The following is a 24,789-nucleotide window of genomic DNA, read 5'->3' as shown; positions in this document are numbered from 1 at the left end:
CCTTGCAAATGCATTTATGCAAGTTACTACTACTTCTAATAATAATAATCTCTAAAACTCTGATTTCAGAACTTAGAAAAATTGGTTTAAAACACAACTGTTCTGGTATTTCAAAAACATTTGGGGATTATTTTTATTTTTGTTTTGCAGTAACTTAAAGAACACCTAGCATGCAGTAAAAACTAAAAACACTGAATCCTCTAATGCCAAAACGTTAAGATCACAGAATTGTTCTGGGGTTAGACAGGACTGAAAATATTTGTTATTTCATTTTTATATTTTGTAGTAAAAAAGCAATGATTTACCTTTCTGCAAAGGAGGTTCTGTCTCCACCCCCCAACATTTATTTAGAATCCAGTCTAAATTTGTGTTCTTGGTTCATTGATTAAATTTTATGTGTCTAGCTGTGTCCACCAGGTGCCCCAAAGCTAGGACTGGGTGTCCATTTGGACACATAACTATTCCTTTAAAAATGCCTTGCCGCTGGGTTCAACTGGGGCTTACTCCCTGTGTGGGCAGGATAGCAGCCTGCAGTCTCAACTACCCACTCACATGGGAGTAAGATTCCAGTGAATCCAGTAGTTGCTTCTGAGCAGATGTGCCCCTTCATTTCAGTTGATCTTTCCTGAACCTTTTCCAGCTCTACAGTATCCCTTCTGAGATCCTTTCAGTCCACTTTGTTGAACCCGAGTCATATTTAGCCTTTCCTTTTCACTAACTTGAATAGGCCCAGCTAGCTACTTTGTCCCCTCCACTAACTGGAATTATGGGATGGGGATTCAAGCCATTCTTGAGTCGCAGAACCTTTCCTTAATTAAACACAGTCCTGCATTTAACAGCTTGTCTGACCAGTGGTGGACTACTGGTAGATCGCAGGTAATTTGAAGTAGATCTGCAAGGAATTCTTTCTCTCGGTTGCTTAACAATGACAACAATTCCCTAAATTATACCGCGGAAATATGGTGGGGATTCATGGGTGGTGGCTCTGCCGTGACTGCTCCTGGTACTTAAAACACACCCCTAGGCTCAGAATTCATGAGTTGTAGCTGTTGTGTCTTTTGCACCCAGCTCCTGTTAGTGGATCTGTGTTCTAGTAAAAAGGCAACCCCAAGGTAGATGCTTCATGCCCCCCTTTGCCCCCCCATACACTAAGAGGGTCTGCCCCCCCTCTCCTACAGCTGGCATAACAGGCTAGCTTTAAAATGCCTTCTACCAACCCAGATGAAACCCACTTGCCCATGGGTCATGATCTCTCTTATAGCTACCTTTATGTCCTCAGGAAACAGGCCTGCTGAGCTCCTCCGTTACCAAGCAGAAAAGGGAAAGGACCCCATTTAAACATAACTTCCGATGCAGCATTTTATTGATATTTCTGTCACAATACATACAAAAGTACAAAAAGGCTATCTACAAACCCGATCTAACACTAGTACATTGCTTGATCCAGTTTATAAATTCCCATTTAAGTGGCACAAGCCTGTTCCAGATCAACACTGACACCCTGCATCTGATAGAAACCAGTCTATATGTCCAGGAGAACAGCATTCCCTAACTTGGTGCCCTCCAGCTGCTTGGGACTGCAACACCTATCAGCCCCAGTTGGCATGGCTGATGGTTAGGGAGGACAGGAGTTTTAGCCCAAATTATCTGACGAGCACCAGGTTGGAGAAGGCTGAAAGAGTCATCAATCACAATACGTTTGCTTTGCGTTTGCACCCCCAGCCTCTCAGACTTGCTTTCCACACTGCCATAACTTCTGTGACTACATCAAAGACTGGGGAAGAAAGAAGATGAGGGTGCCAGGTACAAATTGTGTTTTTTTCTGTGGGTTATATGGCAAGAATTAGAAGGTTCACCAGCTGCAGATAGATCGGCAAGCTGGACACACCTTGATTGGCTCACAAGACCAATGAACATTTGCAACTCCAAGCCCTGTTACTTTTTAAAAGTCAATGCAGGTTTAAAGGAAGAATAAGTGACCGTGTGGCACCATCCACATAGAGAGAAACCATAGCAGACTCCCTTGCCAAGATGGCGGTGGCTCCATTACGTTACTTCCTTTTTCTCCAGCTTAAAAGAGGAAGAAGATAGGAAGAGATTGTGCCTAAATGCCTCTTGTCTAGGAGTCTGGCTCAGGAGAATGGTGGAATCTCTATGGTTCTGCTAACAAGCCTCATCTATTTGCTGTGGAATTTTGGCCGGGTATTCCTCACCAATTTGTGGCAGAAGGCTCTGGAGGAGAAGGCACCTCCGGGATAGGCTGCTTCCTTTTTAATAGACAGAGGCTTGGGGTTGTTAACAGCTGTCTGACATGTACAAGAACAAGATGAAGTCACTCTCTCTCCACCCACCCAGTACAGAATTGCAGCGATGGGGGAAACTGGGCTTGAGGCAATGTCCAGTTCGTAAAATGAATGCAACCCTGTCCATAAAACGGAAAGTGGAAGCTGAAGGTTGCATGTGATGTTGCTACGGCAATCTCCTACATACACAAGCAGAGCCGGGGGAACTGTTTTCAGGTCAGTGATCTGCCACACATGGGTAGAAGACAAATGCTCTTGAATTGTATCCCCACAAACACACCTACTAAGACCCGGGCTGGGGAATCTCGGCCTTCCAGCTGTTGCTGGACTCTGGCTGTCATTATCCCTAACCATTGTCCGTGCCAGCTGGATCTGATGGGAGTTAAGAGTCCAGCAAACATCTGGAAGGTCACAGGTTTCCCACAGCTGGCTTAGAACAAGAGCCTCTGGGGGGTACACAGTAGCTCTGGCTACTGATGACTAACTCAGCATGAGTGGCAATATATCTGTACATCCTGCCTACATCCACTGTATAATCTCAAACGGCAGCCTAAGCACGTGATGGATGAAAGCTTTTCCTCCCCTCATGGATACTTTAGGGCAACCTTTGTCATCCTGGTACCCTTCAGGTATTTTGGACTACAGTTCCCATCAGCCCCAGCCAGGATGGCCAGCGGTCAGAGATGATGGGGAGTTGTAGTCCAACAACAGTTGGAGGACACCAAGTTGGTGAAGGCTGTCTCAGGGCAGTAACTCCCCACCCTCCAACTCTGTTAAGTACTTGGAGGGCCGCACTTTTTAAAAAAAAAAAAAAAAACTAAGGCTGCAATCCTAGGTCTGTTAACTTCCGAGTAGACACAGTTAAGATTGCAGCCTTTGTTTTTATACTTGTATCCCCTTCTTGTAAATTGAGGCTGCAAGAGGTTTCCCCAGCCACGGGATTGACCACACAGTGGCTAAACTTTAGCAATACAGCAACACCGGTCATTTCTGCACCATTCACTAGGCCAAGGGTAGGCAGTGAAGCCCACCCAAGTTCAGTTGCCCAAAATATTTTAATGGGTGTTTTTAGCTGTCTTAACCTATTCCATACCAGCATTAGCCAAACTGTAATAGCAAAGCTTCCCCTTCCACAGAGAATTACTGGCAGGTAACAAGTTTTAGCTACTTTATCAGTTAAGAACTGTAACTTGCAGAAGTTTCCCCACATTTCTTCACCAGTTCTTGACTGGAGAGGAGTTATCAGGCAACCCCTACAAGGCCTTCTGCTGCTGCTGCTTCATCTCTGTGTCTCCGGTACTCATCCAAGGTTAAGGGCAGAGGGATGCAATGACATCCTCACCACGACCACCCCTGCTTTCCAGCAGCAAGTGCAAGAACGGAGATCTTGGTGTGCAGGCTCCTCCCTGCCCTCCCTCAGGAGCTGTGTTTCTGCCTCTTCCAGAAGCGTTTGACGTCCGAGTGGCCGGCAGGGGTCACCACCATGAGACGTTTGGCTGGGTTCTCAAAGACAAGGACCCCAAGTTCCTTCGCGTGGTCACGCAGCAGCTCAAAGTCAACCTGGGATAGGAACTGGTTATAGAGGACGCCTAGGAGAGAGCAGAGGCACAGTGACAAAGGATAGAAAGGAGCTCAGGAGAGGCAGATGCCAGAAGCAGAAAGGGAGGCAGGCAGAGATAGGGAAGGCAAGGCAGAGGAAGGCAGGGATGAAGGGAAGAATGAATTAAAGGACAAAGGAGGGGAAGCAGAATGGATCAGAAAGAAGAGAATTGCCAACACACACTAGTTTATTAAACCACTTAGTGATGAAGGGAAGAAGATTGCAGACCAAGCATTTGACTGGACCAAGAGAAGAGGTTGGAATGAATGAATGAGAGAGAGAAGGTGACTCAGAGAGAAGAGATTACAGGAGTAACGGCAGAAGAAGACAAGAGCAAAAATAAGAGATGGACAACTGGAGGAAGGTATGCGAGAAAAGGGAGGCAAAGAGGCAGCAAAAGAGGAACAGGTGCTTAATGCGATGCAAGAGAAGGTAGAGAGCACACAAAACAGATGAACCCAGGAAAGTGGAAATACAGCTCGAAGAAAGGGGTGGGAGACCAGCGAGTGGCAAAGGGGGAAATCATCAGAAGAATACAAAGGCCTCTCTCCTCCTCCATACTGCCCCAATTTTTCCCCACCAGGGTCTTCATCAGCTCTTTCTTCCACAGTTGCTCACCCTCAGAGAAGCGGAGTCTGTCTCGTTCTAGCTCCCATAGCCGGATCTGATCTGTGATCGTGGGAGGCAGCACTGGGGTCTATGGGGAGGATTGCAGGGAAATTGTTATGGACACGTATCGAAACCATCCACTTCCCAAAGCCCAGGAAGAAAAACAAGTTAATTTTCCCTATTGCAGCAGCAGCTTTCCTTGCAATCTGCCCAGCACTGCTTACCCAGAACCCTCCAAGTCCATATTTCACATTCTCTTGCCTCTGGGAACACTAAGCACCAATCCATAGCACTTCATAAGAAGAGCCCTCCTGGATCAAGCCAATGGCCCATCTAGCCCAGCATCCTGCTCCCACAGTGGCCAGCCAGATGTGCCTATGGGAACCCCACAAGCAGGACCTGAGTGCCAGAGCCACTCTCCCCGCTTGTGATTCCCAGCAAGTGACATTCAGAGGCATCCTGCCTTGGACTGTGGAGGAAGAACACAGCCTTATCCTTCAACCTTAGGGCGGTACCCAACTAAAGCATTTCATCAGCGCAAAGATTTCCACTTGTGCAATGGGACTTCTCCCCCTCTCCTCCCCCCACACCCTCCCCAAATGTGCTCCAGAGGATTGGGGGAACCCTTACAACAAATCTAGGGGGTGCACAAGGGGAGGACGTCCAACTGCACAAACAGAAATCCTTGTGCTGATGGGATACAGTCTCAGCACTAGTTTGGGTATCCTCCAGCCTTGTGGAAGATGCCTTACTCACTAGTCTTAAAGAGCACTAGCGCTTTTAAACAGGGAGACCTTATTCTTATAAATCCTAATCCACAGGGTAACTCCAACAGCCGCTGAAATCCTCACCTGTTTCAGCATCACAGAGTGAGCTCTAGTACGCAAGAAATGAATGATCTGTAAGGAAGGGGAAAAGAAAACAAGTACCAAGTGAATGAACCAAAGCTGTTCTTTATAAAATCGGAAGGACGCCATTACTTGATCAGTTCCACCGTTCCCAATGGCGGCTTTGTCTATGGTGGGAATCATCCACTTGGAAGCCAAACTAGGAGGATACTAAAGAGCCCAGCAGATGGAAGTGAACCAGACCTACCAGACCTCTTTTAAGCTGGTTCAAGTCAACTGCCTCTTCCTGGTTTCTCACCTGATCTGCTGCGATGCCGTTGGCGATGGCTTGCTGCACGCTCTCCCGGGTGACCTGAGCCACTACCAGGTTGGGGAAGCGATAGAGCATCTCAGAAAAGAGGGCAATGAGTGCAATCTGCAGTTCAGAATCTGGAAGCAGAAACAGAGAGAAAAAAAGTCAGAGCTTAATTTCTAAAAGCAAGCAGCCCTGAAAAGCACGCCAGCTGACCTGGAAGAACTTCCTCTATTTATTTATTACATTTATACCCCACCTTTCTTTTCATGCTAGAAACCCAAGGTGCCTTACATATAGTTCCCAAGCGGTCTCCCATCCAGGCACTGACCAGACCCGGCCCTGCTTAGCTTCAGCAGAGTGCTGGCCTCATGTGCCTTCAGACCATAGCCTGGTCACAACTCTAAACTCTGTGCGTGTGTCAGAGAGAGGGGGGATGGTCTCTGCACATGCTCGTGCACACTATTGTTATTCTACATGTTTCATGGGTGAGCCCAAGAATGGGAAATTCTGAAAACTGGGGGGAGGTAGAGGTAGGAAGAAGGATAGCTCAGGGGCAGAGAGCACCTGCTTTGCATGCAGAAGGTCCCAGCTTCAATGCCTGGCATTTCCACTTAAAAGAATCAGGCAGCAGACAATTAAAAAAAGCTTCTGCCTGAGACCCTGGAGAGCTGCTGCCAGTCAGAGTAGATAGTACTGAGTTTGGCGGACAAATAATCTCACATGACAGCTTCCTATGTAAATGAATACTGAGCTAGGCCCCAATGAACCTGGCAGACACAAAGTTCTGAAAGAGGGAGGCAGGAGACCCTGGATAATTAGGGGCTACGTCCCTTGGTTTCATCTCAATGTAAGTGTCCTTGGGATACAAAATCAAGGTGGCTATCTTGGATTTGTGGAAGTGGGTGGGAGGCCAAGAACATTTTCAATAAGAAGAACAGAGGAAGAAGCTGCCTCATACCAAGTCAGACCCTTGATCCATCTAGCTCAGTACTATCTACTCTGATTGGCAGCGGCTCTCCAAGACTTCAGACGGGACATTCCCAGCCCTACCTGGAGATGCCGGGGATTGAACCTGGGACCTCCTGCCCGCAAAGCATCTGCAATACCACTGAGCTACAGAATATAGCAGATGAGGATCTTGCAGATGAACAAAGCCCAGTGATACAGCAGAGACACATTGGGATTGAGCCTCTGACCAACCTGTGTACGCATAGATCCTGTAGTTGGTCTCCACAACGATAAAGCCCTGGTTATGTGTGTCCACCGTGATGCCAGAGATGCCAGAGGAAAGGTTGATGGCTAGGCGGGTCGGGTAGTAACGCCTAGATTTTCTCTGGAAGAGGAGAAGGATGAACAATGGCCTGCAAGACTCTCGAAAGTTTGAAATCCCTCATGCATACACAATTCTGCTTGCATCGGTCAATTCAAACCTACAATTCTCACGAGTTCCACCTCCTCATTGCTATCCGTTAATATTTTCAATTCCCCAGCCTATAACAGGTGGTACAAATTTATTTTTTAAACCGTGTTTCCTCCAAAACCCCATTATAATCTAACTTGACCAATGCTCTTGGTCTTACCTTTCTCTGAAAGACTAGGCCAAATTCCCGGAGGTGCTGAAGGAAATTCAGCAGAGACTCACTCATGCCTTCCACAGAATAATCCTGGGAACAGATGGGTAGAAACAGGGCTCATTCACACATGCAGGGTACATCACTTGATTATTCAACATGTAGTGTCTGCCAGCTGAATCAGCACGAACAGACTCTATTGAGAACCACCGAACGCAATATGCACTTTCTATCTCTTGCAGTTTCCCTGCGATAGCTCATTCATACATGCAAGTCATCTCCTGATGCTGTAGGTATTGAGTGATGGAACATGCATGTGTGAACCTGCCCTGTGCAGACATAAAACACCTAACCATGCTGTTTTCCTGCATCACAAATAAACATTACATTCGAGTAACTACAGCTAAGCATGTGGAATCTTGGTCTGAGGTGGGACAGACATTCCATCAGGTTTGAGCAAACCAAGATGAATGCTGTTTTTCCCACCACCCAACTCTCAGAGAATCACCGAGTTGGAAAAGAGTTCTAGAGCAGGGGTGAGGAACCTTTTCAGCCAGAGACCACGTTCCCTTTTAGGCAACCTTCCGAGGGCCACATGCTAGTGGTGGGTGGGACTAGAGGCAAAAGTGGGTGGAGCAATGAATGTAGATTTCTTCTCTGTGCAGTAGGCTAGTTTCCACAAACACCCCTCCCTATCTTCCATCCAGGCAATTAAGAGGCATTATCAGTGTTCAAGCTTACATTCCAGCCAGGCAAAAACACATAAAGAGGGTGTGAAACAGGGCCAGTGAGGGATTTAGCAAGGGGAGAGTCCCAACGGCCAGACAGAAGGGCTTTGAGGGCCGCATTTGGCCCCCAGGCCTCAGGTTCCTCACCCTGCTCTAAAGTCATATAGTTCTATGCAAGAGATCCACTTATATCCCTCTTAAGGTGGGCCATTCAGCTGAAGAAGTTCTAATGAAGGAGAGCCCATCACATTCTGAGGCAGCCAGAAACCATTTTTTTAACCAAATTTGTTATATTAGTTTTTTGAGGTTGTATTAGACCACTGATGAAGACCTTTGTGACAAAATGCTTTGGCTTATGTTGAAGTATATTGCATAGGATTTGGCTTATGATTACGATTGTGCTTATATGAGCGCTGGACAAAGGTAATCTTGCACTGAGGGGAGAATCTGAGAAACTGCCACCTCCAGCTGCCATCGTGGCCCCTCCCTTCTTCCCCCAACTGTCACCACAGGGACATCTGCAGCGCAGCCATCTTGCCCTGAGGGGAGTGAACAGTAACAGATTCTCCTTAAACTAGCTGAATTCTCCATTGTATTGTAACTTTTTTTAAAAAATCAGTACTTATTGTAATAATCTTATGTAAACCGCTTTGAAAGGTCCACCTCAAAAGTGGTATATAAATGCCTTAAACAAAAAAATAACCAACATGGTTGGGGGTTAGAGCACTTTCCCTAGGGTGAAGTGTATTTATTATTTATTTATTGCATTTATATACCGCCCCATAGCCGAAGCTCTCTGGGCGGTTTACAACAATTAAAAACAAATATACAAATTTAAAAACACATATTAGAAAAGGCGTTTAAAAACTCATGCTAAAATGCCTGGGAGAAGAGGAAAGTCTTGACCTGGCACTGAAAAGATAACAGTGTTGGCGCCAGGCGCACCTTGTCAAGGAGATCATTCCATAATTTGGGGGTCACCACTGAGAAGGACCTCTCCCTTGTTGCCAGACTCCCAGCTTCCCTCGAAGGAGGCACCCGGAGGAGGGCCTTAGATGTTGAGCGTAGTGTACAGGCATTATGAGTGCTGGAATTCAATGGATTGATTAGAAGTAGGTTTGGGGGAAAATATTTTCCCTGCAAAGCAGAATTATGGAATTTACCCTTTCTGCACTTTTGCTCCTCAGTTCATAAGCTCCACTAAGAGTGCTGTCCCCAAATATTAACCACCTGAGACCCTACAGTTTGAAGGGAAGGTCCTCTTAGCGGTGCTACCATTGGTGCTCCCTGGTTGGTGCTGACCTGTGACAGGGCCTTCTCTGTGGTGGTTCCTCATTTCTGCAATGGCTTCCCTGGCGAGGTACATCTGTCTCCCTCATTCTTAACTTTCAGAATTTTTAAAAAAATATTCCTGTTCACCCAGGCATTTGAAAACTGAAAGATACTGTTCCTAGAAACCTTGAAATTATGAGCTGTGGCTGTTCTTAAATGTTCTAAATTTGTTTTTTTTATTTTATTCTTAATTGCATTGTTTTGCTACTTCGTTGTTTCCCATCCGGGCTCCTTTGGGAAGAAGGACAGGATACAAATTTAAATAAAAACAACAACAATGGACAGACTGACAGGAAACAGGGTTTTTTCCTCTCCTTGCTCACCTTGCCAAGAGTGGAGAAGCTGAGCTGAAAGAGGAAGGAAAGAATCTCCACCAGATCCATGCCCCGGGTCTGTAGGGAATGATGCAGAAAGGGGGGGGGGGAGAAGAGGCTGTTAAAACACAAGTGGGAGGCAGTCAGAGAAAGGGGGTGGGCAGCCTCCTCTTCTCCGCACCTCAGCTGACTGGAGATACTGGAGCATGAAGTACCAGAGCTGAGATGAGGTATCCAGCAAGAGGAACTGGAAGCCAGAAGACGTGATGCAGGGCGGCTCTCCAGCTTCAGTACTGAAGAGAAGAGGAAAAAAACACAGAGGCTTAAGGAAAGCAAGACTAGATACTTCATGAGGGCATACTTACTTCTAGACCAGGGGCGGGAAAAAATTTTCAGCTCAAGGGATTTGGCCCTTGGGCTGAGAAAGGTTTCCTACTCCCACTCTAAAGAGACATGACACAAAAGGAAAATGGATTAGGAGGGAAGAAGAAAACAAGCCCGGTCAGACACCTAATTCTTAATGTTGTGTTACACAGACCTATATTTAAAAAATCAGCAAGATTGAACTTGCATCTGAATGTCATTCCTCATGGCTTCAGATCAGATTGGACCACAACTGTAACTGCAGATGGAGTGCTCAGACTGTCCATCCACTATCCATTCCATATCCATTTTAAAGTTTTTTAAAAATGTTTTTAAAGATGTTTTGTTTTAATATGTTTTTAACGGTGGTTTTGTTTTAATATATTTTAAAGTCTGTTTTTATGATAAAGTGTTTTCAGTGCGTTTGTTTGCTGCCCTGGGCTCCTACTGGGAGAAAGGGCAGGATATAAATCAAATAAATAATAATTCCCAGTCTCTTAACCCTTAAGTCTATGTTTCTTTCTCTCTCTCTCTTTGTACTTTGCTACTTACCTCTTCATTAGCCCAGCTTCAATGAGCAGCTGAGCTAAATCTTGGCTTACTGCTGCGCTTGGAGAGCCCACCATGAAATGCAGGATGACCTAAAAGAAGACACAGTGGAGAAACAGAAAAGGGTGGTGACCTCTTAGGCTGCCCTGGTTGGTTCATTGCTGGCTATGCACTCATTCAAAACAGGCCCACATGCATCCACATTCTCTCCTAGCTCAGCTGTAGCCAATGGCTGCGCAGTCAACAAATCTTAATTGCCTCAAAGGCCAGACTGAGAGAAGAAGAGGGTTGATCCCCGAAAGAGCTCTATAATGGAGTCCAACTGAGGGATCTCGTGGCTTACAACTAACAGCCAGTCTTGGTTGGACAAGGAGCAGCTGCTAATCAGTGATAGTTGCAGGCCTGGTGCTTCAGAAGTACCCCTCAGAAAACAGTAAAAGGATACTTGGTGAGGCAGCCGAAGGAAAGCATTAAGGTGAAATAGGGATATATCTTGAGAGGACTCAAAACTGGAACCTCATGTAGCATAATGATTATTTGGTGCTCCCTGGAAGGAAACAAGGGGCCTAATTCGCACACAGTGCTAAGCCATGGTTTATTAAACTATGGTTCATTAAACCATGGCGCAATGTTATGTGTGAAGCCTTCCCAGCAGTTTAACTATGGTTTGTTTACTGCCAACAAAACATGACCTGAAACTGTAGTTTGTTGTCGGCCTGGTTTGATTTAGCTATGGCTTTGTACTACATGCGAACCCAGCACCTTTCCTTCACCATGTTTTCTTGGCCACCCCACCCCAGATGCTCACAAGGCAACAAAGGCAACCACCATGCAAGAGTGGATGAGAAAGAAAAAGCTAGACATCATTTGTTTGACTGTCTGTGAGACAACTTGCGATTAGTGAAACAAACCATGCTGTAAACAAACCACAGCTTGGCATTAGATGTGAAGATAGCCAGAGTGTGTTTCAGCGACAAGAGCCCTCAGAAGTAAACACAACAAAAACACAGAAGGCCCTTCCTTTGTCTGATTATGCTCTCTTCCCCAAGAGAGCCTTGAACCAAGTCTTAGGATTTTAGGCAAGGAGGAAGAACGAGCAGAAGTCACTGTGGGTTTACTTTTGGGATAAGCTACCCCCAAGCTCAGTATACTTTACACTAAGATGGTGTGTGTGTGTGGGACGCTCTCAACCAGTCAGAACAGAAAGTCAAACAAAACACTCACCTCCCACCTCTCCTCAGCATACTTGTCTAGAGACGGGACATCCCGGGCATGCTTATCTGGGCCCAGCTGGCTAGTGTCATCAGACCAGGCCTTACCTCTACAGCGACAGGGAGAGAAGCAAGAAATGCTGGTGAATAGCCACAGAGCTGGTAGAAAGTCACAGGAGGGACAGAGTTTTCCTAAAGCCACAAAAACCTAGTCTCATACATGAGAGCAAGGGTTCTCAAACCTGGTCACAATAGTCTTCCAAAGGTGTGTATGCTACAATGTTTCTGTCAGCTCTGAATGAGAATCAGAGGACAATCTGTGGTCACCAAGCAAGGAAAGGCTGTGCACTCTTTTCTCCCAAACATTTCGCATCATGGTAAACTGCATTCTGTGACATGAAATGTCAAATTCCATCACTTCTAAGCACGCAAATTTAGTAATAACCAGGTGTGTATTACAAGGAATATGAAGCATGCTGGTCCCCCAGTTAAAGCAAACCAAGAAAAGAAGGAGGAATTTGCATGCAAGGGGAAGGCGTGTCTCTGCAAACTCACAGTTTACAAGTCACACCACTAAATCTGCAAGGGACTATGATAAAATATTTTTTTCTTTCATTGTTTTATTTGTTACTTCCATTGCTGCCCTGCCCTTCATCATTTCATGATCCAAGTATGTCACTTGTTCCTATTGCACTACAGCTAAGTCATCATGTTAGAGGCCAGCTCTGCAGCCAATGCTAAGCCATAGTTTGTTTTACCGAAGTATGGGTGTCTGAATGTCTGAACCTAGTCCAGCAGACTAATCATGGCTTGCTTTCTGGAAACAAACCATAATGTGAAGCATTGTTTTGTTGCTGGTTTGTAAACCATGCCTTCTTTTAGCTATGGTTTGGCATTATGTTGGAACTCGGGGACATCCAATGAAGCTGAATGTTGGAAGATTCAGGACAGAAAAAGGAAAATACTTCTTCATACAGTGCATAGTTAAACTATGGAATTTGCTCCCACAAGAAGTGATGGCCACCAGTTTGGATGGCTTTAAAAGAGGATTAGACAAATTCATGGAGCATATGGCTACCAAGGACTACTACTACCTATTGAGGATCACAAGTGGAGAGAGTGCCATGGCACTCTGGTCCTGCTTGTGAGTTTCCCATAGGCAACTACTTGGCCACTACCAGAAAAGGATGTTACACTAGATGAGCCTTTTGACTGACCCTACAGGGCTCTTCTTATGTTCTTAACCCAATAGCCTTGCTTAACCATGGTTTGTTTGTCCAACACCATCCAGACACTCATCAAGCTACATAGGAACAAGGGAAACTTAAAAACAAACCATGCTTGGGAGAAATAAACCATAGCTTATTTGCTCATCTGTAACACAACTTGTGGCTTGTTGAACCAAAACCAAACCATGGCATACTGTTAGATGCAAAAGTAACCCTGTATAGGATACTCTTCAGTGCATTAAATGCACTGAGCCTCTGCCTTGTTGCTCAGATCGTTATGACCTGTATGGCTCCCACTTACCCTCCCAGCAGGGCAATGCGCAAGTTCTCCTTAAATATTGGGTTCAAGAAGAGTCCTTGAAGTCCACCTGGGAGCAACTGGGTGTGCCAGATCCGCAGCCCTAGCAAGACATCTGAGCTCTCCTCCTGCTCCCTGAAAGTAAAGAACCGAGACAGATTGTTTGTGAGCCAAGCAAGTACAAAATCTGCACTCAGGCTCCAAAGCAGATAAAGATCAGACAGGACATTTCCTTCCCAGAGGTAATATCTGGACTGGATCAGGCCACGGAGAAGATATTAGGAAACTCTTGTCTGTTCTTTGTAGGAGCTTCACCTGATGAACTGTCTAAACTTCAGATTCTACAGAGCAGGGGCCTGGGTTGGGTTTTGCATGTTATTACTTGTTGATGTTTTAATGTCTTGTTACGCAACCTTGTTTCTAATGCGTGCCATCTCAAACAACAACTTACTTAGCATATTCCTTCTTTACCCACGATGCTACAGCGGCCTGACGGAGGGGCTGTTCCAGAAAAAGCATCCGCATGACATAGTTCTTGGCCAGCCCTGGCAGCTCGCTGGAAAACACAAGAACAGTGCCACAGACATGAAATGTGTGTATCATTTACGCAGGGGTGGCTATCATATGGTCTTCCACATGGTGCTGAACTGCAGCTCTAATCATCCTTGACCACTGGCCATGCTGGCTGGGGCTGAGAACTGTTCAGCAACATCTGGAAGGTCCCAGGGTTAGCCACCCCTGCCATAGCGTCTCCTGCCTGGAAGACACCGTGAAGGGTCACAGCATGGGTGGGGAACCTGTGGCTCTCCAGCTGTTCAGGACTCTTAACTCCCATCATGCCTGGCCACTGGCTATGCTGTCTGGAGCTGATGGGAGCCCCATAACTTCTGGAAGGGATTAGGCTGGGGAAGGCTGAGCTAGAACAAATTGCTTAAAAACAAAAAATTATTTATTTATTTATATTGATATCCTGCCCTTCCTCCCAGAAGGAGCCGAGGGTGGCAAACACTAAAAACACTCTAAAACATCTTAAAAACATCCTTTTAAAAAAAAAAAAAAGCATTAAAAACATCTTGAAAAGCAGTTCCAATACAGACGCAGACTGGGATAAGGTCTCTACTTAAAAGGCTTGTTGAAAGAGAAAGGTCTTCAGTAGGCGCCAAAAACATAACAGAGATGGCGCCTGTCTAATATTTAAGGGGAGGGAATTCCAAAGGGTCGGTGTCACAACACTGAACGTCTGCTTCCTATGTTGTGCAGAATCAAGATGATATCTGCTGAAAGGCCTCACCTGCAGAGCACAGTAACTGACTGGGTACATAAAGGGTAAGATGATCTTTCAGGTATCCTGGCCCCAGGCTGTGTAGGGCTTTGTACACCAAAGCCAGAATCTTGAACTTGGCCCAGTAGCTAATAGGCAGCCAGCGCAATTCTTTCAGCAGCAGGGCTGGCGATACCCTGCCCCAGTTAGCAGCTGTGCCACCGTGTTTTGCACCAGCTGCAGCTTCTGGACCAGCCTCAAGGGCAGCCTCACATAGAGTGTATTACAGTAATGTGCTCCAGCCAGTGAACCTCCAGCCTGGCAGTTACCAGTGCATGGACAACAGTGACCAGGCTATCCAGGTCCAGAAAGGCCCACAGCTGTCTTATCAGCCAGCACTCCTACCACTGACGTCACCTGGGCCTCTAGCACCAGCAGCACCCCGAGACTACAAACCTGCTCTTTCAGAGGGAGTACGACCCCATCCAAAGCAGGTAACTGACCAATTATCCAAACTCAGGAACCACCAACCCAAAATGCCTCCATCTTGCTAGGATTCAGACTCAGTTTATTGGCCCTCATCCAGCCCACCACCGAGTCCAGGCAGTGGTCCAGGGCATGCACGGCCTCTCCCGATTCAGATGTTACAGAGAAATAGAGCTGGGTATCATCAGCATACTGCTGACACCTTGCCCTAAATCTCCTGATGACCACTCCCAAGGGCTTCATATAGATCCTAAACAGCATGGGGGACAAGATGGTACCCTGTGGCACCCCACTGCACAACTGCCAGGGGGCCGAAAGACAGTCACCCAATGCTATTCTCTGAAAACGACCTTGGAGATAGGATGGGAACCACTCTAAAACAGTGCCTCCAATACCCATCTCACCAAGTTGGCCCAGAAGGATACCATAGTAAATGGTATCAAAAGCCACTGAGATATCAAGTAAGAATAACAGGGTCACACTCCCCCTGTCCTTCTCCCAATAAAGGTCATGAATCAGGGCAACCAAGGTCAATTCAGTCCCATAACCAGGCCCGAATCCAGATTGGAACAGGGCAAGATAATCTGTTTCATCCAAGAGTACTTGCAATTGCGGTGCCAAACCCCTCTCAAATCACCTTCCCTAAAAAGGGGGTATTTGCAACTGGGCGGTAGTTGTCACAAACCAATGGGTCCAGGGTGGGCTTTTTCAAGAGCGGTCGGATCACTGCCTCTTTCAGGATGGCTGGGACCACACCCTCCTGCAAAGACGCATTCACCACACCCTGGATCCACTCGGTCATACTCCCTCAGCAAGCTTTTATAAGCCAAGAAGGGCAAGGGTCGAGAGGACATATTGTTGGCCACATCATCGCAAGCACCTTGTCTACGTCATCAGGCTGCATCAGCTGAAACCGTTCTCAAGAAGTTGCGGCAGATGTTGCACTAGACACTTCACTGGGGACTACAGTGGATGGGCATTAAGATTGCTACAGAGGCAAGCAACTTTACCCTCAAAGTGCCTTGCAAACAATTCACAATGGGCCTCCAAAGGGTCTAAAACTCCATGTCCTGGAGTTCATGTCATCAGACCCCTGACAATATGAAAATGCTCCACTGGAGGGCTACTTGAGGATGTGATGGAGGCAGACAAGTGGGCCTCCTTCACTGCCACACAGTAGGCACGGTTATGATGCTTTACTTGTGCCTGATCAACCTCACAGCACTTCTTTCGCCAGTTGTGCTCTATCGTCCAGCCTATTTCATTGCTCACTGTGTACCAAGGTGCAAACCAAGCTCCACAATACCGGAGGGGGTGCTCAGGGGCAACTGTGTTAAGAGCCTGATGTGTCTCGTTGTTCCACAGCATGACAAGGGCTTCAACAGGGTCACCTGCTCTATCCTCTGGGAACTCCCCCAGGGCATTCAGGAATCCAGTGGACTCCATTATTATTTATTTATTTAATTTATTTATATCCCGCCCTTCCTGCTAGTAGGAGCCCAGGGCCAGGGGCGTCACTAGGGCAGTGCGGCTGGTGCGGGCCACACTGGGTGACACCACGAGACAGGGGTGTCACCCAGAAACGCCCCGCCCCCCTAGGCACCAGGAAGCGGGGTAGGCAGACGGCGGTGAGCTGTGCTGTCTGTGCAGTGTGCGCACGGCACGCTAACACAAAAGGGAGTGCATTTCTCCATCGCAGTAGTCGAATCTTGAACAAAATGCACGGTCTTGTCAATTGCAAAGTGCAACTGATGAAAATGTAAGATCGCCTCTCCTAGAGGTCTCCCCGGCTCATTCCTGGGCGGCGCGGCTAACAGGAAAGGGGGAGGCGAGACGCTGCGTTTTGGTCTCTCCTGCAAGAAACACGCAGCTGATGGGATTATTTCTGGGGCGAGAGAGTGCAAGGGGTCAGCTTTGAGTTGGGGCTGATCAAGATAATTGGCTTAGGAAACGGGCACAGGCTCCCCTAGGGATAAGCTGATGAGGACGGGAGGCAGCTTCTGGGTGTGGGAATTGGTGGGAGTCCCCCTCATGCCAGGTGTGTCAAGGCTTTATGTTAGTGCCACTCTAGGCGCTGTTATATCTTTTGTTTTGTTTTTCTCTGTGGAGGCTGGTGTTTTATGTTTTACATATTGATTTGTTACATTTTGATTGTGTCTTTAACAATTTTGTATGTTTTAAAACTTGGTTGTAAGATGTCTAGAGACTGCCCTGTGTTAGGCAACTAACAAATCAGTAATTTCAATCAATACATTAATAATTTGGCGTGATATTTTATTTAAATCCATTTTATTTATTTTAACATCCTAGTTTTCTTCATCAAAGACATACCTAAATTAAAATCAACCAAAACACCACATGAAAATTAATATTAATATTGTCTCATATACTGATTTTCAGTCACTCCTATACTATATAGGTTTGGGAAATTCTGATGTTTTGCAGTAGAACTAACAAGGGGCAGTTCATACACACAATTCCCACTTATTTTCATCATGTCATTGCATATAGGCTATATCACGTATAGTGCATTCTAGGCATGTCTAGTCATAAGTAACTTCTGTTGAGTTCAGTAGGATTACAGCCTCAGTCATTCCTCAGTAGGCATAATCTGCTGTGTCCAAGTGTGCAGATGCCAAGCCTCAAGCATAAATTAAAGTATGGGCTGTTTGTGCTGTAATTTATGGCGGCTTCCTGGATCATTCTCTCTGTCCTAATAAACAATTTCTTGAAGCTTTATTATTTCATTCACTTCACCCTCAAGACCCCACCCACCCACAATTGTAACATGCATTTATTGCCAAATTGGGTTTCCTAGCGCTGACAATCTGCAAACCAGAGCAGGCACCTCACTGATTAGAAACTCACTGAAGCAAGAGAGTTACCATGTTTCCAGTGCTTCAACATTATCCTGTGCATTCCAACAGCCTTATTATTCTTTGAGCGTGCTCATAAATAATATCTGGGCAGGACCAGGGGTGTAGTCATCTGGGGGCTTGGGGGGGTGTCTTAGACCCTTTACTTTTTAGCAGCAGGGTCGCAGCAGAGTCCCTATATCTCCAGCAGGCTATAAGCCAATCAGCATGAAAGGGGAGTGTGTTAGCCACTGAGAAGAGTCTTCTAACGTGCTTAATTTTTTCCTGCTGATTGGAGCCAATCAGAGTGAAAGGAAGTGAGTCAGCCACCTGTTTGTCCCAAAAGACTCTGGGCTTGTTTTTCTTTCACAGCAGCTTCACAAGAGGAGTTTCAAAAACCAGTTTGTAATACGGCATGGTGATCTGCTCTTTAAAATCAACTAAAATTATATTCTATCCATGTACTCAAAAGGAACTCTTACGGAAATTAAGGAGACTTGCAGTGCAATTCTTTGCACGTGTACTTGGAAGTTAGTCCCACTGTGATGAAAAAGACTTACTTCAAGTAAACACGTATGGGATTGCAGCATTAGTTCCAGATAAATGTGTTTTACTCTGCACTGTTCAGTTGCCACGCTAAATTTTGGAGCACTCCTATTCTTCATAGTGCTATGGCTAAGGGGCATTCTCTGATAATAAGGATCAATACATTTGAGAAACTCTTGGGCACCTGTTCATTGAACCATAAAGCTAGTTCTGTGAGCCCAAAAAGGCTTTATGCTTATATTCCTGAATTAGCAGCCTTCAGGCTGAATGGCACACCGAGCAAGAGTTTCAAAAGCATTTAATGATATGGCAACAGAGTTGGCTATTTAAAGGAGGAAGTCAAAACTTGCACTGGGTTAGTACAAATTCCTGGTGCATGCCTAAAGAGCTCTTTGAATTCCAACTCCACCTACACCTACAAATAATTTTTCTAGCCCAGAGTAGCCATTATTTTTCATGGAAATGCCATGGATACAGGTTATATAATGCACGTCAACTCTTGATAAGTTATATAAAAATGATATTGGAAGTTCTGCTTCTAGCAACAGGAATCTGTAATTCATACTTTATTGGAATTGAACTGTCTCCATAAAGAGCAAATAACAATATTTCAAAAATTGCTGATGGTCTTATCTGAGGACTGAGTGCATCTGCAGAGTAATACTTGGGATGGAGTATAGTAGTTGATTTGCTAGCAGCTACCACAGTGTCACAACATTTAATGCTGTTCCATCATTGTAGAGATATGGTGGCATTGTGGACTGGTTGCTGATGCAGGATGTAGACCTTAATGGCTAGTCACTCTTCACTGCATGATAGTAAAATCATGGCTACAATTAGAACCATTCAGACCCACTGTATACATTAATTTGCACGTTAATATTCTACCCTTATGTGTTATTGTAGTCTTTGTGCATGCTTAGTTTTGTGTTTCTGCACTGTGTTTGGTCAGTCACTTCGAATTCTATTGTTTTCTTACCAAATTTTCACTTTAACCACATGAAACTATGTATAAATGTAAATACATTTAGGCTGTGCGTATGATATTGTAATTTAAAGGTGTAATTTTAATTTTGCTAGTTGTTTATGTCACTACTATTGCCACTACATTCAGTGATATACGGGAATTGCGATTTATGAGTAACTTTAGTACAAAAAACATTACTAAGGATTCTGTATGGTCTGGTATGGGAGGAGGTCCATGGGGGTGACACCATGAGTTACCGCACCAGGTGACACCAACCCTAGTGACGCCACTGCCCAGGGCGGCATACAAAAACACTAAAAACACTATAAAGTATCATAAAAACAGACTTTCAAATGTATTAAAACACCTTTTTTAAAAAGCTTTAAAAAATCTTAAAAAGCATTAGTCTCCAGGGGCAGACCATCTTAATCTGTCTACCATGCCTGCAGGAGAGGATTGGAGCCATACATCTGAGCATCACCAGGAAGTGGTTGGACCATGACAATGGGGTGACATCAACCTCCCCTGCATCTCCAGAACACTCCTTCCTCCATCTGGAGCAAAAACCAAGTCAAGGGTGTGCCCTGCCCTATGTGTCAGACCAGTGACAACCTGAGAGAGTCCCATGGTTGTCAAGGAGGCCATGAAGTCCTGAGCTGGAACACTAGAGGCAGCCTCAGCAGCAACACTGAAATCACCCAGGACTATCGTTCTGGGCTCCTCCAATACCATAGCTGAAACGGCCTCTGGCAGCTCAAGTAAGAGAAGCTGCTGGGCAGCAGGGTAGATGGTGAACCAGCAGCAACCCTAGTTTACCATCTCCTTGGTCTGACACCAGATGCAGGCCCTCACAGCCAGCTCCAAGACAGAGTGGTTTCCTGGTGACAGAGATGGAAATTCTATGGACTACAGCAACCCCTTTTCCCCCGTCCCTGCAGCCTGTGTTGGTGTTGCATCGAGTATCTAGGCGGGCAAAGCTGGATCAGATCAACTCCTCCCAGCTCACCCACCAAGGTCTCGGTAATACAAATGTGTGAATGCTTTAGGAACAAGCGCTGCTGCTTTCACATATGACACTGATCAAATTTTTAAAATCTACTTTGTAAAAGGTTCGAAGTGTGTTCATGTTTATTAATGTATTAAGTATTTCTATACCACCCACTCACATAAGATATCAAGACAAAGCACAACGTAAAATGCTGTAAAACGATATAAATATGGCTCACTGAAAAAAGAAAATCAAGCAACTGAATACACCTGTCAGCATAAAAAAGTCTGCAAGAGATGTCTAAAGGTTAACAGCTGAATCTCTGCTGGAAGAGTATCTCACAGAATGGAACCAGCAACACTAAATGCCCAACTTCTAGTGGAGGCCAGTTGCGCTTCTGAGACTCAGGGAAAAACCAACAGAGCTCCTTTGGATGATCTCATGACGTTGCATTTAACTTCGGAAACAGCCATTTTTAATGGTAGCCCTTTGACACATGACTTTTTAATCTGGCCACCTGATTCCCTGTTCTTGTGAACAGTCAAATACTAGGGTGTAATTTAAACATGACACTGGAATGCATGCATAAGAAAAAACATCTGTGCGTCTTGTTTAAAGCAGGATCCTTCTCCAGTGCATGCTGTTTTAGTGCATCATGGCTTTGTGACTCAGTTTAAATTGGGCCTAAGGCTGCAATTCTAACCCTACGTACCTGGGAGTAAGTCTTATTTAATTCAATAGGCTTTATGTATGAGCAGACATGGTTAAGATTGCACTGTAAATTGTCTTGTTAAGAAGTAAGTTGGCACTTTCTGCTTCCACCCTCCTACCCTCATTCCTGGCCCGTGAAAAAACAGCATTCTCATTCAGATGTTTAAGAAAAAGGGGATTCTCACTCACCGAAAGACTGCTAGACATGTGGCAGGATGATTGTAGAGCCGGTCTAAGATGCCAGGACTGAGGCCCCGCAGGAATTCATGAAGGTTCTTGCATTTCAGCTGCACCCTCTGGAGCTTCATCACTGACTCCATAATAATCTACAGAAGAAGGTTTCAATAGAGATGAGAGATTCTGAACCCAATTCTTATCAGCCCCCAATTGTAAAGAAATAAAGATCCCTACTAAAAATGCAACTTACAGAATAGCCTGATCCTTGGTCCACTGTGCAAGACAGATAAGTGAATACGGTTAGGATCTTTGCACCAGTGCTGTAAAATGGGGAGGGAATACCACTGTTTATGGGCTGCCACAAAGAATGGTGTCCCCCCTCCCTGCTAAAGGGAGGCACAACTACCCCTCTGATGATCTTAAGTCCTGAGCAGGTCAGCAAGGAAGGTCTTTCAGATATTTGGAGCTTAAGGGAGCAATCCTTACTATGGGATGCAAGTATAATTTACTTAAATTAAGAACATAAGAACATAAGAAGAGCCTGCTGGATCAGGCCAGTGGCCCATCTAGTCCAGCATCCTGTTCTCACAGTGGCCAACCAGATGCCTGGGGGAAGCCCGCAAGCAGGACCCGAGTGCAAGAACACTCTCCCCTCCTGAGGCTTCCGGCAACTGGTTTTCAGAAGCATGCTGCCTCTGACTAGGGTGGCAGAGCACAGCCATCATGTCCTCCATGAATTTGTCTAATCTTCTTTTAAAGCCATCAAAGCTGGTGGCCATTACTACATCTTGTGGGAGCAAATTCCATAGTTTAACTATGCGCTGAGTAAAGAAGTACTTCCTTTTGTCTGTCCTGAATCTTCCAACATTCAGCTTCTTTGAATGTCCACGAGTTCTAGTATTATGAGAGAGGGAGAAGAGCTTTTCGCTATCCACTTTCTCAATGCCATGCATAATTTTATACACTTCTATCATGTCTCCTCTGACCCGCCTTTTCTCTAAACTAAAAAGCCCCAAATGCTGCAACCTTTCCTCGTAAGGGAGTCACTCCATCCCCTTGATCATTCTGGTTGCCCTCTTCTGAACCTTTTCCAACTCTATAATATCCTTTTTGAGATGAGGCGGCCAGAACTGTACACAGTATTCCAAATGTGGCCGCACCATAGATTTATACAACGGCATTATGATATCGGCTGTTTTATTTTCAATACCTTTCCTAATTATCGCTAGCATGGAATTTGACTTTTTCACAGCTGCCGCACACTGGGTCGACATTTTCATCGTGCTGTCCACTACAACCCCGAGGTCTCTCTCCTGGTCGGTCACCGCCAGTTCAGACCCCATGAGCGTATATGTGAAATTCAGATTTTTTGCTCCCATATGCATAATTTTACACTTGTTTATATTGAATTGCATTTGCCATTTTACCACCCATTCACTCAGTTTGGAGAGGTCTTTTTGGAGCTCTTCGCAATCCTTCTTTGTTTTAACAACCCTGAACAATTTAGTGTCGTCAGCAAACTTGGCCACTTCACTGCTCACTCCTAATTCTAGGTCATTAATGAACAAATTAAGCCAGCGTAAAGTACACCAGATTCATACCCCATTCAAGAGGCACTGTTAACTTGGACATGATAACCTTAATGTTAAAAGACCCTTTTTGTACTACCTACCCAAAGACAGCCTCTCACGACATCCAGTTATTTGGGGTTCTTTATTCTTGGGAAGGGTCAGTCTACCCACTTCAGCTCTCCTGTGTGTAGTGATGCATCCTGATTGCCTCTAGGGATGAAGCATGTTGTATATGACAAGTCTATCCACAGATACAACTGTAGAATTTCCAGCAAGCCACACTGGTTTTGGAAAAGTGTAATCACAGAAATGAATACCACGGCACTGAGCCTTTCAACATATTTTGTCAGAAGTATCAGTATGTTGACGAGAGTGCAAGGTTGTAATCCTAGATACTTCAGGTGCAACAGATTTAAACTGTCTGAACTAGCACTGTGCAACTCAGAGCACATGGCATTAAAGAGCCAGGGCACCTCAGCACAGATCTACATATGCAGCAGAAAAAGGCTTCAACCCTAAGCCCACTTGCCTGGGAGTAAGTCACATTGAATTAAATGGGGCTTATTTCTGAGTAGACAAAGTTATGATCGCACAGCAAAATTCCTTAGAACAGACTTACCATTTATAAACCATTTTTAAAAATGCTCTGTTACTTTTACAGTTCCTTGCATATGGTAAGCTAGCACATCTAAAGGAAGGCTACAAAACGAAGCCGTTACCCAGCTCTAAGTTGCTCTAACAATAAAGGAGGCTTGTGTATTTTTAAACAGGAAGTCTTTTTTCTCCCAGAGGGCCTCAATTGCCATTACTTCCAATATGATCCATCATTTCATGGAGTCAGGCTAGTGTCTACTCAGAAGTAAGTCGCAATGAATTCAAGGGGACTTAGTCCTAATATTGCTTGTAAGCCACCTTGGAAGGATCTTTAGTGTGAAAGGCAGAGTATGAATAATTCCAATAAATTTGCAAAAAGCTTTGCAATCTGGGCGGGGGATCGAGGGGGTTACGCCTGTTTCCCGCCCCCCCCCAGCCCCAGAGACCCAAACAAACTCAACGTATCTCAGCAAGGAATCCTCTTTGTGTCTTCAAGATCCCTCAGGCTTGCAATCCTAACCTCACTCACAACAAGACAGTAAGTCCCATTGCACTCAATGGGACTTACTTCTGAGCAGACCCTCACAAAATCACTCTCTCCGTGAAAACGTCCCCTCCCTTCTACTGGCCTCCACTCAGCCTTGAACCCGTCCTTACCGAGCTTGCATTTTCCCCGATCTTCAGCGCTTCATGATTTCTCTGTCTCAGCCACCAAACACAACCCTCCCTCTCTTCCGAGGGCTCCAAGTTCCCGTCATGCATTTCATACTGCACAGACAGGAAGCCGACCATAGAGAGTTGAGGTTACATTGGGTTGTTCTCCCTCTTTCTTTCTGCATGTGAGCTTATTTCTTCTCCTTTGGCAGCAAAAAGGCCCCCGGTCTTTCCCATGGTCTCTGTGTTCATCAAACCGGGTCCCCCTTGTCGTCGCCCCCCTCTTTGCACTTGGTGCATTTGAAGGTAGGTGTTTCTTCCTTCGTGTCTTATTGAAGTTCATTGCAAAAATGTCTCTTTTGGTGCCTGAGTTGACTTGAGATTTTGCTTCTTTCTTCTCCCTCCAATTTCTTTTAATTAGGCATTATCATATTAATTGGTTTTCCTTCTGAAGTGCTTAGATTGTTGGCCTTGTGGCTTTTATTATTGTTCTTACGTATTTATTTGTCATTTTCCATAATAAATATGTTAAAGCGACTTAAAAATTCATAAAATAGAAGAACAACCTTGACAATTGTTTATAACGAAATTCATGAGGAAAATACAACAATACCGAAAGTGCTCATCTAATGATAACTGTTGAAAGGATGAAACTCCTCCTTACTGAAAGATGAACATCCCAAAATAGGCCATTTTAAGTTACGTTGCTGCAATATGTCCTGAAACTGG

General features: G+C 45.3%; 2 protein-coding genes across 4 annotated transcripts in view; one reads left to right on the top strand and one right to left on the bottom strand.

Annotated features, from left to right (window-relative positions):
* Positions 1 to 1,345: 1,345 nt before the first annotated feature.
* Positions 1,346 to 24,187, bottom strand: GTF2H4 (general transcription factor IIH subunit 4). Of its 2 annotated transcripts, XM_061619184.1 has the most exons (16): positions 24,064 to 24,187; positions 22,914 to 23,022; positions 21,492 to 21,561; positions 21,254 to 21,390; positions 13,702 to 13,806; positions 13,254 to 13,385; positions 11,737 to 11,833; positions 10,516 to 10,604; positions 9,782 to 9,893; positions 9,610 to 9,678; positions 7,236 to 7,319; positions 6,856 to 6,988; positions 5,659 to 5,789; positions 5,364 to 5,411; positions 4,522 to 4,600; positions 1,346 to 3,892 (listed from the first exon to the last, which is right to left on the bottom strand). In XM_061619184.1, the coding sequence occupies exons 4-16, from the start codon at positions 21,382 to 21,384 to the stop codon at positions 3,720 to 3,722; spliced, it is 1,383 nt and encodes a 460-aa protein (XP_061475168.1). In that variant the 5' UTR covers positions 21,385 to 21,390; positions 21,492 to 21,561; positions 22,914 to 23,022; positions 24,064 to 24,187; the 3' UTR covers positions 1,346 to 3,719. The 2 variants fall into 2 exon arrangements, with proteins under 2 accessions (XP_061475168.1, XP_061475169.1); XM_061619185.1 differs by lacking the exon at positions 21,492 to 21,561.
* VARS2 (valyl-tRNA synthetase 2, mitochondrial) overlaps positions 24,170 to 24,789 on the top strand; it is a 34,432-nt gene continuing 33,812 nt past the window's right edge. For both annotated transcript variants that reach the window (XM_061619181.1, XM_061619180.1), the window contains exon 1: positions 24,170 to 24,366. The gene's annotated coding sequence lies outside the window, so the exon portion shown is untranslated. The remainder of the gene's footprint in view (positions 24,367 to 24,789) is intronic.

Source organism: Rhineura floridana, chromosome 3, assembly GCF_030035675.1.
Source record: "Rhineura floridana isolate rRhiFlo1 chromosome 3, rRhiFlo1.hap2, whole genome shotgun sequence".
Taxonomy (NCBI): Eukaryota; Metazoa; Chordata; class Lepidosauria; order Squamata; family Rhineuridae; genus Rhineura; species Rhineura floridana.
The sequence above is the reverse complement of the archived record's forward strand: the minus strand, read 5'-3'. Positions and strand labels throughout refer to the sequence as shown.